The sequence below is a fragment of the Trachymyrmex cornetzi genome, unplaced genomic scaffold (genome assembly GCF_001594075.2).
Source record: "Trachymyrmex cornetzi isolate Tcor2-1 unplaced genomic scaffold, Tcor1.1 scaffold156, whole genome shotgun sequence".
NCBI lineage: Eukaryota > Metazoa > Arthropoda > Insecta > Hymenoptera > Formicidae > Trachymyrmex > Trachymyrmex cornetzi.
In genome coordinates this window covers 2,196,886-2,212,126 of record NW_017296157.1, presented here as the reverse complement: position 1 = coordinate 2,212,126, position 15,241 = coordinate 2,196,886, and the positions used below count along the sequence as shown (strand labels likewise).

Genomic DNA, 15,241 nt, shown 5'->3' with positions numbered 1-15,241 from the left:
TTATGGTTACAGAGTGCGCAAGAAGAACGAGAGACTTTACTTCAAAAGCAGGAAGAGTTGACCAGTGAACTGAAGAATCTAAGAGCAACTGCTGATGCTAGTGCGGCAGAGACTGAGCGTCTAACGAAATGTGTCGAGTTACTGGAAGCGTCAGTGGACGCGGCGAATGTCGAACGAAAACAGTTGGACATGGAATTGGCGGAAGCCAGGCAGGAAGGCGCAAATCGGAGTATAGAAATCAGTAGATTAGCGACCCTGTTGGAGAACGCGCGAGCTAAAATCGAGGAGTTGGAGCAATCAAGGCAGCTGGAGAATAAGAGCGAAGCGGACGAATTATTAGACGCGGCGAGAAGGGAGAAAGACACACTCGAAACGCAGGCAGCAGCATTGCAGGAACAGTTGGCACGCTCACATTGCGACCACGATCGACTGAGAGATCAATATTCGCAGCTTCAGGAAGAATATAAAGTACGCTTGTTTTGTATGTAGAATAGATATGACGACTGGTTTTCCTTATAACTGTGAGAGATATAGAAGCAAATTTTTCATTTATGTAAATAATGAATAAAGAAGGTAGCTTATATATATATAATTTTAGGTGGCTCGGAATAACGCGAAATCCGCCATAGACGATTTGGAGTATAGATTGAATCAGTTAAAGGATGAGCGGCTGTCTGTGAGCACGGAACTGCAGCTCGTCCGAGACTCTCTGGCGGAATTGCAGACGCAGTGTCAACGGCACCTAGAGGATAAACGGGAATTGAAAGCCGCGCTGAGCGAAGCACAACGCAGGGAGCGCGAGGCGCAAACGCGTCAGTATGAGTCGGAGCGCGCGTTAGCTGACGAGCGTAAGCTGAGACAGGAGGAGAGCGCGGAGTGGGAGCAGTTCCAGACAGATTTGCTGATGACTGTGCGAGTTGCCAACGACTTCAAGACCGAAGCTCAGAGCGAGTTGGAACGCGTGGTCATGGAAAATAAGGCACAGAGAGATAAACTGAGAGCGCTGGAGGCACAACTTGATAAACTTAACAAAGGTAAACAAGCGGAAATTATGAACTTCTCTTAAAACAGAAACTGTTATGTGATAGTATATTGTGATACGAGACGAACGTCCAGGATTATGAAGACGTAATGTTAACACAGTAAAAAATGTATTATATAAGATGATATACTAACACATAATACTCTATGAAAAAGAAGACATACGAGAGGATTTTTGTAAATAGTTGGAAAAAAGGATATTTTTTAATGGAACGAAATTATTTTAACGCGAATATTAATTTTCTTTTTTTTTTTTTTAAATTTATTTTATATACACATAGCTATTTTGTGAGAGTTTTATTAATTTTGTAATTGTTCCTTTTTCCCTTAATCGGACTGCGTACTAGATAGCACTATAGCGAGTTGCAAAACACTCGATGTCACTAACGGGAATAAAGAAAAAATAGCGAGTGTTTTGCTAAAGCGTGGTCGGATGATTCTAAAGAAGCGGTACGATGCGAGAAAGCACGTGTTACGAAATAGCTTATTCAAAGCAACGATGAGCGATTGGGACTTACATAAAGCGAGGCTTGAAGACATCAATACTGCGAATCAAAACGGACACAATTTATCGAATAATAACCTGGCTATCACAATGGGCGCGCCAGCACTCAAGGAAACTATCAAATTGGAGGACAAATTAATTTCCGGCGAGAAGATTGAATTCAGTTCTACGAATCGCATCGACAGCCAGCATACTAAATGCACTACGGATGGAGCAGTCGAGCGTTTAGCGAATAAAAATTCGAGACAATTAAAAGTCTCGAACAACGAATCGTCAAAGTTCTATTTAAACGAATCTGATAAGACTCATAATTCATCTGATAAATTTCCAATTATCGCGGAAGATTATCCGAAACTGTACATTACCGTTGCGGACACATCCGATAAAAACACGGTGGCCAAGAGTTCCTTATTGAAAAACATTCGTAGTATTCAAAACGCTAATGGAGGTTTGTACGGCATTAATATTTCCAACAGTCGATTCTTCGTACCAAAAGATTATATATTCTCTGGCGTGGAGAGCGCGATGAATGACCTGAAGTTCGAGGTCGATCCGGAAATGGGAAGGCTGTTGCAGAGAAGTTACAGCAATCCGCAAGTCAGCACGAGTTTGCCTTCTCTAGTCAATATTGAAGCGAGTCCGTCATCTCTAGATAATACAATAGCAACAGCAGAGACTTCGATCAAGACGAACAACTCAACAAAACTACATGTAGATCCAAGCCTTAGGAATATAAAGTCACTTTCAGACTCCGTGTGTGTAATGTCAAAAGGAAGCGATAAGATTGAGCAAAGGCAAAAGCTGTTTTTTAAAAGACCTGAATTAAAACCAAGCGAAATAATTGACTCTATCTTGAGTGAAACAACTTCGAAATCAAAAACGCTCGCAGAATCACAAATTAGAAATTATGCTGAATCGTCAGATAAACTTGACAATCGTCATAGAATACACGAAAACGAAGAAAAATCACAAGGAATGAAGTATGAGGATCATGAATCTTTATTATCAAAAGGGTCTTGTGTAAAAAATGAAACAACAGAAGGAGAAACATGCAATAATAATGACCAAACTGCGACAAAATCTATGTCTCTTGATGCTACGTCAGAGGATAAAAAAATTCTTGACACGCTTGAAGAGTCAAAAATACCAAACTCATCTGATAAAAATATCGAAATAAAATTAAGGAAGAATACAAATAATGAATGGGAGAAAATAAAGAGTTCTCATGATATATTAAGCGCTCCTTTAATGAGATGGAAATCATATCCGTTGTTAACGCCCTCAGAAATCGAGTATAAATCTAGATATCATTCATCGATTCCAGTTATTTCATCAGGCACGTCAATTTTGAATAATCTTTCAGAGAAAGAAACAGAGATTTCGGAATTGATCTCAAAATATTCCATTAACCAAGAAAAACAAGCCATATCTTCGGCATGTACTGAACAGTTACAAGAATCAAATCTAAGTGAAATAAATCGATTAAATCGTATAAAATTCCTGCAAAGTAGTATACATGCAAACGAGGACGATTCTCAGATCGAGAAAACGATTTTTTCCGAAAGTAATCTTCGCACGAAGAGCGAGAAACCTAAGGTGTCACAAAGTAATGCGAACTTGGGGTCGGATCAACCCCCATCGATGGGACGGACGTCATCCTTAAGAGAAAAATTTGAGACGATCGTAGAGGACGTGGAATTGAAGACGCTGTCGGAACAGCAAATGAGTGAATCTTGCGACCGTAAGTCGCTCTCTTAATGTGGGAAATTCGCTTGTATCGCAAAAATTCGATCTATTGTCCGTCCCGATTTCTCAGTCTAAGCGAAGAATACGAGACTGGCGTATCCTCGCATTGCTAGCACCTACATTGTGTCGCTCATGTTTCCTGGTTAACTGTTAACTCAGCTTTCTTTGTGTTTCTCGAATTCTCGATATCTTTATACGCTATACTCGCTTATTATTTCTATCATGAAATTGTATTGTCCTCACTGAATTAATCCGTATGAACATGCCATCTTCCATCGTGAATTAAGGAGACTTTCGAAATCATTCAAGTATATATTACTTACAGATTACCTGTGCTTTATTTTATGTACAAACATTTATGGCTTATTATGCTTTCTTATCATTTGTTCGAGGAATTATTTGTATACAGTGATTTGCTGAGTGCTGTAATGAGTACTTGGAAATTCTTTCAGCAAACCAAAAAGTGATACAACAACCGCCTACAAGGCCGGCCAGCACGCCGACGGAGACTCAACAATCCGTGCTAACGAGTGTGCAACAAGAGATCGCAGCTCGTAGGAAAGCGAACATTTCGCGTCAGGACTCAAGGCTTTCTGTAAAGTGTCTGATCGAGAGCATCGAAAATGCCACGAAACAAGCTAAAGCTGGTAAATGATCACACAATTTTAGGGATAAACAATTATCATACATTGCCCATGACACTTCACTTGAAATGATTATGATATGAAATAACAGATAAAATATTATTTAATTTTATCGAATTAATATATTTTGAAAATAACTGATTTTAGGACCTGGAAGTCGTAGCAGTTCTACGTCGTCTCTAAATTCTATTGGAACTACAGATATCATATCTTTGAAAGCTCCTCTCAGGGACCAACAACAAATCAACAATTTAATCTGCACAGCGAATTCGACAAATAACAATAAAACGCAATCTACAATTACAAAGAAACCAGTGTCAGGTAATTATCAGTTAAAATCTTGCAAATTTAACATGTTTGTACGATAAGAGATAATCATATAAAGATAATCATGCATTTTAGAATGGGAGATTCTTGATACCTAATCGTATGCTTTGATTGTTGACGTGCAGAGACAAAGTCAACGCCTGTGGTTTTGAGTCCGGGTGAGCTGTTGGATTCAGCCGCTTTGAATGCCAAGGCGATCGACTTCGTACGTCGAAATAGCGTCACCGATCTGTCGGAGCGTAAAGATCCCCTGTGTGGCTTAGTCAAGAATGGTGGATCCAAGCGCAACGCCTTGCTCAAGTGGTGTCAAAATAAAACAATAGGCTATCGTAATATTGATATAACTAACTTCAGTAGTTCCTGGAATGATGGCCTAGCGTTGTGCGCGATTCTGCATTCCTATCTGCCACGAAAGGTACCATACGACACGTTGACGCCGGTCGAAAAGCGACGGAACTTCTCGATCGCCTTCTCTGCTGCCGAGAGTGTTGGCATACCAACTACTTTGGTAAGTTAACTGACAAATTATTCTTGAACGCCTAAAGATATACATAAACATATAATACGATAACGCATTAAAATAATTTATAAGATCATATTTCGATCTTACAATTATACATCTATTAATAAATTAAAATATAGATAGACCGATAAGAGAATAAGAGAAAAAAACCTTTATTTGGTTAAACTTTTTTGCAAATTTTAAGAATATTTTTACGTAATTGTTTAAATACAAGTCCAACAATCAAATCAGCGCACAATTTATGGAATTAAATAATTTAAAATTTATATAAAAAAATATTATTAAGCACCAAGATCCACTTTGACTGAATAAAGGTTCTAATATATCTAGTTCTGTTACGAATATGTTCTCTTGTGAAAGTAATATAAATTATTCTTTCCACAGAACATCGGTGAAATGTGTCAACTCGAGCGACCCGATTGGCAGCAAGTCATGACATATGTGACTAGCATTTACAAGCACTTTGAAACGTAACTGATCGCTGTTTCATTGTATTGCCTCTATCAATCGGCATGTGCTACTGTTGAATGTGCTCGGCGTTGTGAGGCGAGCGAGAAAGAACAATAGCATCTAGTCAAGCAAATTTTATGATGAAGAAGGAAGCTATGCTGCAAGAAAGATTCTAAAGATTTGTCAAGGATCGCTGAATCAGTACTGCCTACCTAATTGTATTCCCCTCTATGCGTTGTATATAGTTTCGAATCGAAGAATGTACGAGCCGCTGGAGTATATGCAAAGAGTTCGATGGAAGACCAAACACCAAATGGAATTGCCGTTACTATGAGACTGAAAACTTTTATATATATATATATATATATGTGCATATATATGTACACGTACACATGTATACATGGCGTATGCGCTTTGTAGAGCACAAGCGAATTTGGGAAGAATCCTTCGTATGTCGAATGAGAAAGCGGAGCCAAGTAATTGTAAGCTTTGCGAGTAAACCTTCTGCAGACGAAAATAGTCGTGAATAACCGCACGTGGTGTTCCTCAAAGGTAAAGCTCGGCGTTATGCGTTCACGAAGAGTACACACGCATTGCCTCTACATCGTAGTCTTTTGCACCGTTCTTGCAAAAAATAAATCGGAAATCGAGTATTTGCGTTCCTCTCGTACCGAATATTTTTGTACGTGTATTATTTTTCGAGAGACTTTTTGTAGAGTTTACAAAATACGAATGTACAGAACAAAGCGCCTTAATTTAAGAGATCTAATTTATTGCAATTAGTCGCATTTAGTGCTCTTACCAAGCGGAGAGGTCCGTCCCCTCTCCTACCCCATACCCCCAAGTGAATCGTTTTACGTTTCTACTCTTGTTAAGGAAAAAAAGAGCTCTAGAAGGAACAATTGTGTCGTGCGAAGATTAAGTTCTCTGTGATATAGCAAGATAGCTCCGAGACAGAGATACAGACGTTATCGTTATTGCTATTACTATTATTATACTATTATCGCTATTAATATTGTCCTCACCGTCGTTGTTGTACCATTGTAGACAATACAGATATTGCTGTCTGATGTAAAACAATAAACTTGCCTAATGGATATTTAAGATCCAGGTATCCTGAATAATCGTATCGCATATCATTTTCTTTAATGAAGAAATTTTTCCTTTTCTGAATATCAAATAAACGACTTGATTATCTAAAATATAGGTGTATTTTACAAGTTTGTTCCAAGTCTTTGCAAAATTTATTTGAGTAAAATATGTTTGTTTCGTCATTAGTATAAACAAATCAGTCTGTACAGTTTTCATATTTACACTTTTGTGTCATACTTAAAAAGTATACATTACATTAGGGGTGGGCGATACGTGTGTCGATATGCATATCAATGTGTAAAAATAATCGATATTTTTTTAAAATACTGGAAATTTTTGCAAAATATTGAAATGTTTTTAAGGCTATTTTAAACCGATCTTTTTGAAAAAAAAAAAATCATTCCTTTGTCTCCAAAAGATCGATTTCCAAACGATTTTTAACGTATCTCGATACGCGTATCGCGCATCCTTATATTAAAATTCATCTTATTTCATACATCAATAGTTTCGAAAATAAAAATTCAATAATTGCACAATAGTATCTATTGTCTTGGAATCAGTCATAGAAAAGATATAATCTCGGCAGTTTCTTTGTTTGCTGAATCATGAAATTAATAAATTCCCAAATCTGGATTCTGCTAGATCTATTGAACTTTATAGGAAGGATTGAGAAATCATTTGCACGCCCTCGTAAACTATAATACTGTCTCTATCACGAATCATTCGTATCCATCTTATCTTGATCTTTATCGCCGGCGTAATACTCGTTCGCTGGTTCGACAATTTTGTCTGTGTCCTGTGGATTCTGTCGAGAGTCCGGATCCGGTTCTGGTTGCCTTTCCTCTTCGGGTGGTAACGCGTCGCACGGAACGTCCTGCATCTGTACGCTCGGTGAATGTTGAATCATTTTGAGATTGTCACACACATGTCTCGTGATTGCTTCAAGATACTGCTTACTGTTAGCATTGTCTTGTCTGGTTACGACCTCGGGATGTAGGGTGAAGTCTGGTGCGAAATACTCCAAGTACTCTGTGTATGGGAGCTCATTGCTGATTTGTTCGTCTACAAGCAGAGACGTTTCATACGTCCAGCATCTAGCAACATTTCGTAATGTGTAACCACCGCCACCAACAGTCAATAACGGTACGTTCAAGTCCCTCACAAATTTAACGCACTCGCCATGCCCTTTTGTGCTGAGACTGAAGCAGCCGAGTCGGTCGTTTGCAAGGGAATCGGCACCACATTGAAGCACTATTGCCGTCGGCTGAAAGAACTCCATGACATGTGATATGACAGGCTTGAAAACCTGAATGTATGACGTATCATCAATTCCTTCTTTCAATGGCACATTTACAGAATAATAACGGCCGCTCTCAGCACCAATCTCGTACATGTCGCCAGTGCCAGGGAAGAAATAATTGCCATACTTGTGAAACGACACGGTCATGACACGATCAGTTAAGTAGAAAGCTTCCTGCACGCCATCTCCATGATGTACATCAATGTCGATGTAAAGCACCCGGGCGCGGTACTTAAGTAATTCTAGTATAGCAATTACGATATCGTTAATATAACAGAAGCCGGACGCTTCAAATTTCTTGGCATGATGCAGACCGCCACTCCAGTTGACAGCGATGTCGCAGCAATTATTGTTCAACTTGGTGGCACCGTCTAATGAAGCACCGGTGTACATGGAGCAAAAATCAAAGAGACCGTCGAACACGGGACAATCATCTCCCACGTTGAAGTGACTCAGGTACTTGGTATATCCTTGTAGATTCTGTGGTGTGACCCGTTGCAAGAACTCCACATAGTCCTCCGAATGGAAGCGACACATATCGTGGGTACTGGCGCGGTACGGCCGATAAATTTGCATCTTCCTGTGGAGACCATAGTTAAGCACGAGGCTGTGAATCACTGACAACCGATGTGGCTTCATGGGATGACCCGGTCCATAGTGGAAGTTGCCCACCTCCGGGTTGTAGAAGTACGCCACCTTCTTGTTGTAGCTCATATTGAGGTTATCTACGCAATGAAAGGTTCATGAGCGTCTACGAGAACAGATATACTTACGTTTGTTGAAAAGAATACTGATACATACCTCATATTCTTCCCGGAATGAAATTTTAATTTGGCCTCGGAGATCCCCTGCTACCGTAGAGGTGAATCAGGATTCAGGAAAATTCTGTAAGAATAACTGAAAGGAATTTCACCTTTACCTAACTCGCTTCAAGGAGTGATAAAATCCCGTGTTCGACTCTCGAACTCTTCGGTATTTACCGAAGGAAATTAATTCGTCGCGATTGAGAAGGTAAGATTTATCTACTTCACAACAAGACCAAACAAAACGAGCGTAGTTGAACGAGACGCCGATTGGAGCGTGGTGAACCAGGTGAACAGTGGTGGATTCGAGATTCGAGCTGATCAGTCTCAATCATGGTGGAAGGGATATGGTGTATTGTATGCGCTGTGTGCAGTTTCACGGATAGACACGCGTGAGAATAAAGAAACGGACTATCCAAATGCGGCAAATTTAAACATTTGCACGGCGGTAATTTTGAACAATTTCGAAGTGACAGCTCGAGAGACCAAAATGAGTACTTGTCAAGTAAAAACATGTAAAAATGATCATCGAAAAAAAGAATTCAGAAATGTACATTTTTATCGCTTCCCAAAAGAGAAAGCGTTAATGTTAAAGTGGAAAGAAGCGTGTGGAAAAGAAAATGTCGACGTTAAAAATGGTATCTTCGTATAAAACTAATATATCCTTGCTTATGTTGCTTACACACATCACAGACTCGTACAATGAAAATAACATATTTTATACATGTAGGGCGTATCTGTTCCGCCCATTTTGATGCAGTAGCGTACAAAGAGTCTTCATGGATGCGACCCCTTTTAGGCTACTCACCGCCACAGAAAAGAAAATTAAAATCTGATGCGGTGCCCATGCTGAATTTAGAATCATCAATCAGCGAAGGTATACAAGTACTAGCTTCTTCAGTAGTCAAGTGTATTATTACTATCATTATATATGATTTTTTATTACTGTGCCACGTTATACAATATATTAATAATTTATTTACTATCTCAGATCTTGATGAATCTGCAATTACGCCAGGTATTGCGATGAATACAATACTGCCTGAGGAGCAGATAGAAGTTTCAACTTCATGACACTCATTAAATTCGAGTAAGTAAATTATGGCACATGGTAGGCATGCCAACTCCTGTAAAAATGGTTATGTTCAGCAGAGAAAACTGATCAGCGCGCACAAGTGCTCAATGATTCTTTAATATGACTGATTCTTGCCTGTAGTTCTTTACTGAATCTAAGTGCAGAAATCAATTGTATTGAAGAATCACTAGTTTTTCTCTGCTAAACGCAAGTTTTTAATAGCATCTTATCAGTGCTCCTGCTCACAGAACATGGCAATGGCTGTGTTTAACAAAACATTTATTTTGCAACTGTTGGAAGTTTTCTTCACTTTGATTACAGGCCTTGGGTCTGTTAGTATTACTTGTACTTTTTTAACTCTTTGTTTTCTCTCTCTATCTCTCTCTCTCTTTAATGCTTGAATATATATTTATATTTTATAAGTGCGAAAATTTTTAGGGATTTCAAGCAATACAAATAAATCTCAAGAAAGCAACGTTGGAACAATATAATCGAATCGTGTGTTATTTTTTATATATTTTTATAAAAAATGCAAAAAATATATCTACGATTGCAATTATAAATAAATATTCTGTTTTTTTTCTGAAAATATATAAAAGATCAACTTGAAATTTATAACTCTCGATAAAATAAAAAAAATAATAATTTTCTTTCTTCTATAACACATGAGAATTATTTCTTTTCTGTAAAATAATTTGTTTAGGAATTTTTTTGCTTGTTTTAATTTCATACACTCTCTTTATCTCTTATCTGTTATATTTACATTTGTATCTCTTTATCTCCCCTTTTGGATTCGAAGAATCCGAAAGATTATAATGCCGCATTTTTTTCATTTATTCGTAATAATCACATGGCAGAGATAAAGCTACACCTCCGCATAATGGCTTCCAGCTTTTATTTACAATTGTAATCCCTTATACGACGCGATGTACGACGTTGATACGTAGACTAGATCCAGGCTACGATGTGAAGTCAAAAGAGCCGCGTAAATCATACATCATGTTGAGCTTAAACATGTCTGTCCATGAAAGATGATCAAGTTATTTCATTATCAGTAAAGTTTGGAGACAGGCACATTTAATGCTGAACGCATTCACGATATGAACTAATAAGTGCAATTCACTTATTTTCTATAAGATCTTAAAAGTTGATGGGTTTGCCGAAATAGGCTGCCAGATGAGCTTCTCTGAGCGCCTCAGCGCACGTCTGAAAGAAAGAAAAAAAATATACATTCACGCCTGATAAAATAATTCTCTCTATTTAAATTTCCTCTCAATTCAAGTACTTAGAGTGGTATTCATAGTCCGTTCTTATTTCAAGACTCTTAAGTAATGTCTTAAGACGTTAATACGGGGCCCTCGGATTGGTTAGTGACTTCTTAAGACTGTACTTAAAACGGTTTTAAATATAAGATCTGACTACAAATACCGGCCTTAGAGTCAACTTCAGCAAGAATTAACAGTCAAGTATAAGTAACATGACTTGTTGAAAAAGATTAAGAATTATTTTTAACTCATTTTTTTGCACAAAATTAAATTTCCAAATATGTAATGTTTAGTTGTTAAGAGAATTAATCCTACAAGGATATCATGTACAAAACATGAAGCGGTTGTAATGTAAAATAAAATTAACATTAAATTCTTACCGGATGTGCATGGCATACGCGGGCAACGTCTTCCGCACTGGCGCCATACTCCATCGCAAGAACCGCTTCGTTGATAAGCTCTCCCGCGGCCGGTCCGATCATGTGTACGCCCAGGATCTTGTCTGTATTGCTATCGGCGAGTACCTTGGCGAAGCCGTCCGTTTCGAGATTTGTTTTCGCTCGGGAATTTGCCATGAACGGGAATTTACCGACCTTATAATCAATGCCTTCCTTCTTTAGATCTTCTTCCGTCTTGCCGACCCAACCCACTTCCGGATGTGTGTATATAACGCTCGGTACGCAGTTATAGTCGATGTGAACCGCACCTACACATTACAAAATAATCCACATTTAATCATATCGAACGAAAAAAAAGGGAACAAGTTCATATTTGTATGAGGGGAAATTAGAAAGTAAAACGAATTTATTTATTCTTCTCATATATGTTAGCAAAATATATACACCGTTACTTCTCAATATAATCGTTCAGCTAATCCAGCTTTGTAACACATTTTGTGTCACAAGTCTTCTGATTCCGCTTGTGAAACAGAGCTTCCACTAAAACCACATATGTGTCGCTTCTTAAACTCTAAGACAACTGGAATTTGTCACTGGTCACGCAAGACTTCCTTCAATGGTCCAAACAAATTAGAAGTAGGGGACTATAGACTGAATGTGAAAAGTTTAATTTTTATTGATCTAGTATTTAAGAAACGATGTGGTTTCATGGTCAGACAAAAACGCAGACTGAATGACTTATGGATCGTTACAGAAAATATATTACAAAGCTGAGCAATTATATTGAGAAATAATGTTGTACAGAGCTTGCTGACGTGCGTTGTATGCGAGGAATAAATTCATCTTACTTTTTGATTTTTCCTTATCTTTGGCTTAAAATAAGATGAGCTAATACGCAATACTTAAAATGCAAATGAAAATTACCTCCGGTAATACCCTCCACTGTAATTATACCTTCGTCCTCAGCTTTGTGAGCCAACATTGGTCCGTGAATACAGTCACCAATAGCATAAATACTGCGAATTTAATTATGAAAACAGTTACTTGGGGTCAATAAGATATTTCGTTGAAGGTATATGTATATTGGAGGAAATTAAAATTGCAAAATGACATTTAATTTATAATTTAAATTTTGTAGTTTACCTAGGCACTACCGTCTGGAATCGGTTATTTACGGGTATCCTTCCTTTCTCGTCCCTCTCGATACCCATATCCTCCAAACCTAAATTTTGTGTATACGGCCTTCTGCCAACGCACACTAGCAACACGTCGCATGCCAAGTCCTCCTTTTTGCTGGAGTCTTTCGCATCCTCGACGGAAACCAAGATCTCATTGCCACGCTTGTTAGCAGCTGTGACTTTCGTTCCCAGTTTAAACTTCAGTCCTTGTTTCGCAAGTACCTTCTGCATGGTTTTACTAACTTCCCCGTCGATACCCATACCACCGATCGTTGGCATGAATTCAACGGCTGTTACATCGGAACCCAGTCTGTAGAAATAATAATTTTAGCAAGAATGAATAATCATCTTTTTCTATATTAAAGGATACCTTTATTGTAAATTTAGCGCTTTACCTCTGCCAAACTGAGCCTAATTCCAATCCAATGACACCAGCTCCGATAACAATAAGCCTCTTGGGAACTTCACTGAGCGAGAGTGCACCCGTCGAGGACACGACCTGTTTCTCGTCGATTTCAATGCCGGCGAAAGGTGTAACTTCACTTCCAGTCGCTATCAGAATATTCTTTGTGTTGATAGTCGATTCCACCGATCCATCAGGTTTTAAGGCAGTGACCTGGTTCTTGCCTGTAATTTTTCCATGACCTTTAACCCACTCGATTTTGTTCTTTTTAAACAAACCCGCTATACCACTGGTTAAAGCTTTGACTACATTTGTTTTCTGTTCCATAAGTTTGTTGAGGTCCAATTGAACATTTGATACTGCAAAGAATAATCCATTATCATATGATAGTTTGATCTTTCATAAACGATTTGTCTAATGTTCATTTCTTCTAATGTAGATTAACTTTAATCTCGGTTTAATTTACTTTTTATGTTCTTCTAGTTCTAAGAATTAGAAAAAGAATAAATTAAGAGTAAACTAAAAAGTAAATCAAGATTAAATTGAGATGAAACCAAGATTAAACTTAATTTACATTAGTAAAAATGAGTCTAACTCAGTTACTCACCAACAACTCCACGGTTTGCTAAATCCCCACTATGTGCCATGTGATAATAATGTGAATTGTTTAAAAGTGACTTTGATGGAATGCATCCAACATTAAGACACGTGCCTCCCAGAGTTGGACCCTTCTCCACGCACACGGTCTTCATGCCTAATTGTGCAGCTTTAATCGCTGCTACATATCCACCGGGACCAGCCCCAATTACCACTACATCCGCATCCAATGTACTAGCATACCTGCGTTGTTGGGTGGCCGTCAGACCTGGTAGAACACGCTTTATGCATGTTGGCTGATAACAAACAGAAATTATACTATAGCAATTGATGACCAATGAGCATACTTGGCAAAAAAATTAATAATTTAAAAATTAGAAAAAATATATGTAATATATGTAATATATGTAAAAAAATATATGTAATATATGTAAAAAAAATATATTTAATATATTAAACATATACAAAAGGGCTTAGTGAAACAGTGGGTTAATTTATATTTTGTAAACATGGAATAAATAAATTCTAAAGTTAAAATGATGGGAAAATATTTTATTTTTATTGTATATATATATATATATATGATAAAAAAAAAACAAATTTATAGTTTAAAAAAATTTTTGTCATTCTGTTATCATCGTTCTGTTTATCACATTTTGTTAATATTCAGCTAAACCTTTATTTTCATTCTTTTGAGAAGGTGTAACATAGAAACTGAAAAGAACAGATTCGGTGATATACTAACACAGAGAAAGAAATGACATAACCAATCTGTGAAACTACTTTTGCACACAATACAGAAACTCTGAGGGTTTTTCAGCGAGTTCTAAAAATCTAACAGATAGGTCTAGCGATCTGTGCAGGCATAACCATCAATTCTCTAATAAACTAAGGACAAGGACCATATTGACAGTGCATGCCTACAAAATGTTACGAAAGCAAAATCGCGAAATACATTTTGCATGAAATTATCCATTTCCGCGTGACTTACCCTGATCGATGTGGTCACTAGATTCCAAAAGCTGGCTTGCATCATACTTTCAAAATATGAAAATATACCTCGAATCCCGACAATAAACGCGGGAGTAATAGAAAGGGAAAAAAGTTCGGTAGTGAAACTGAAAGGTCTACCGGTTATCGCGAATCGCGACAGGTTCGTCTCTCGGAAGATGCTGATAATTCAGTGATTACAAAACACAGTTAGTTCGCTAAAGGCGTCGAAAGATGACGCCAGGAATTCCCATCAAGAGGTCAGCAGGTCACTTTCAATTTATCGATTGCACCGTAAGATGGCACGCCAATTTTAAAGATTATCAAGTCAAAGAGGAGCACAAATTTCGGCTATTACAAAATAAGTTTATGATAAATTGGACAATAATTCGGAAAGAATGGACATTGTTCCTATTCGTAAGTTCATTTTGAGAGGAACTTTTTCAGATAGAGGAGCTATAATAAACAATAAAGTTATAAGACTTTCATTTTATTACAGTGACATATATACACTCAGGAATTCCATGTCGTAGGTGGAAAATCTTGTTTATGTCATATTAGATAATATAAAATGCAACTTTTATGTAGTGAAAATTCTCAGATTAATTTTGATGATTAGCCTTAATACTATGACATACAGAAAAACTTAAGATTAAAAATAATGGTTACCTATCCTTTTTCTTTTGATTAATCATTTTTTAAGTTCACAAGCAAATCAGAAATTAATATTCACCTCAGTAAACACTATAGTTATTAACAGTAACACCAATATTACAATTTCACACTTGGCATTTTCCATTTAATGATACAAGCATCAACATGTGTCATCAGATGAAAAGCACACAGTATTAACATAATATAAAATGCAATATACACTCTAACAGAGTGAAAATATTTCATTTTT

General features: G+C 37.4%; 4 protein-coding genes across 11 annotated transcripts in view; 2 read left to right on the top strand and 2 right to left on the bottom strand.

The window, feature by feature from the left end:
• LOC108758363 (cytospin-A) overlaps positions 1 to 6,392 on the top strand; it is a 63,940-nt gene extending 57,548 nt beyond the window's left edge. For 4 of the 7 annotated variants that reach the window (XM_018503259.1, XM_018503261.1, XM_018503263.1 and 1 more), the window contains exons 7-13: positions 13 to 468; positions 599 to 1,034; positions 1,389 to 3,287; positions 3,745 to 3,939; positions 4,084 to 4,257; positions 4,389 to 4,771; positions 5,171 to 6,392. In XM_018503259.1, coding sequence (XP_018358761.1) covers positions 13 to 468; positions 599 to 1,034; positions 1,389 to 3,287; positions 3,745 to 3,939; positions 4,084 to 4,257; positions 4,389 to 4,771; positions 5,171 to 5,260 — 3,633 coding nt within the window. In that variant the 3' untranslated portion in view covers positions 5,261 to 6,392. Of the gene's footprint in view, positions 1 to 12; positions 469 to 598; positions 1,035 to 1,388; positions 3,288 to 3,744; positions 3,940 to 4,083; positions 4,258 to 4,338; positions 4,772 to 5,170 lie in introns of those variants that run through there. The other 3 variants (XM_018503264.1, XM_018503265.1, XM_018503262.1) reach the window with 3 other exon arrangements.
• A 300-nt stretch (positions 6,393 to 6,692) lies between these two features.
• On the bottom strand, positions 6,693 to 8,675 carry HDAC3 (histone deacetylase 3). The gene is made up of 2 exons (XM_018503275.1): positions 8,430 to 8,675; positions 6,693 to 8,353 (listed from the first exon to the last, which is right to left on the bottom strand). The coding sequence occupies exon 2, from the start codon at positions 8,340 to 8,342 to the stop codon at positions 7,041 to 7,043; it is 1,302 nt and encodes a 433-aa protein (XP_018358777.1). The 5' UTR covers positions 8,343 to 8,353; positions 8,430 to 8,675; the 3' UTR covers positions 6,693 to 7,040.
• Positions 8,676 to 8,758: 83 nt separating this feature from the next.
• Positions 8,759 to 15,241, top strand: part of LOC108758369 (uncharacterized) — a 67,261-nt gene continuing 60,778 nt past the window's right edge. Inside the window, exons 1-3 of one of the 2 annotated variants that reach the window (XM_018503277.1) lie at positions 8,759 to 9,069; positions 9,162 to 9,308; positions 9,423 to 9,521. The gene's annotated coding sequence lies outside the window, so the exon portion shown is untranslated. The remainder of the gene's footprint in view (positions 9,070 to 9,161; positions 9,309 to 9,422; positions 9,522 to 15,241) is intronic. The other variant, XM_018503276.1, reaches the window with a different exon arrangement.
• LOC108758366 (dihydrolipoyl dehydrogenase, mitochondrial) lies at positions 10,338 to 14,549 on the bottom strand. The gene is made up of 7 exons (XM_018503273.1): positions 14,339 to 14,549; positions 13,358 to 13,643; positions 12,743 to 13,109; positions 12,313 to 12,657; positions 12,094 to 12,185; positions 11,152 to 11,477; positions 10,338 to 10,712 (listed from the first exon to the last, which is right to left on the bottom strand). The coding sequence occupies exons 1-7, from the start codon at positions 14,381 to 14,383 to the stop codon at positions 10,647 to 10,649; spliced, it is 1,527 nt and encodes a 508-aa protein (XP_018358775.1). The 5' UTR covers positions 14,384 to 14,549; the 3' UTR covers positions 10,338 to 10,646.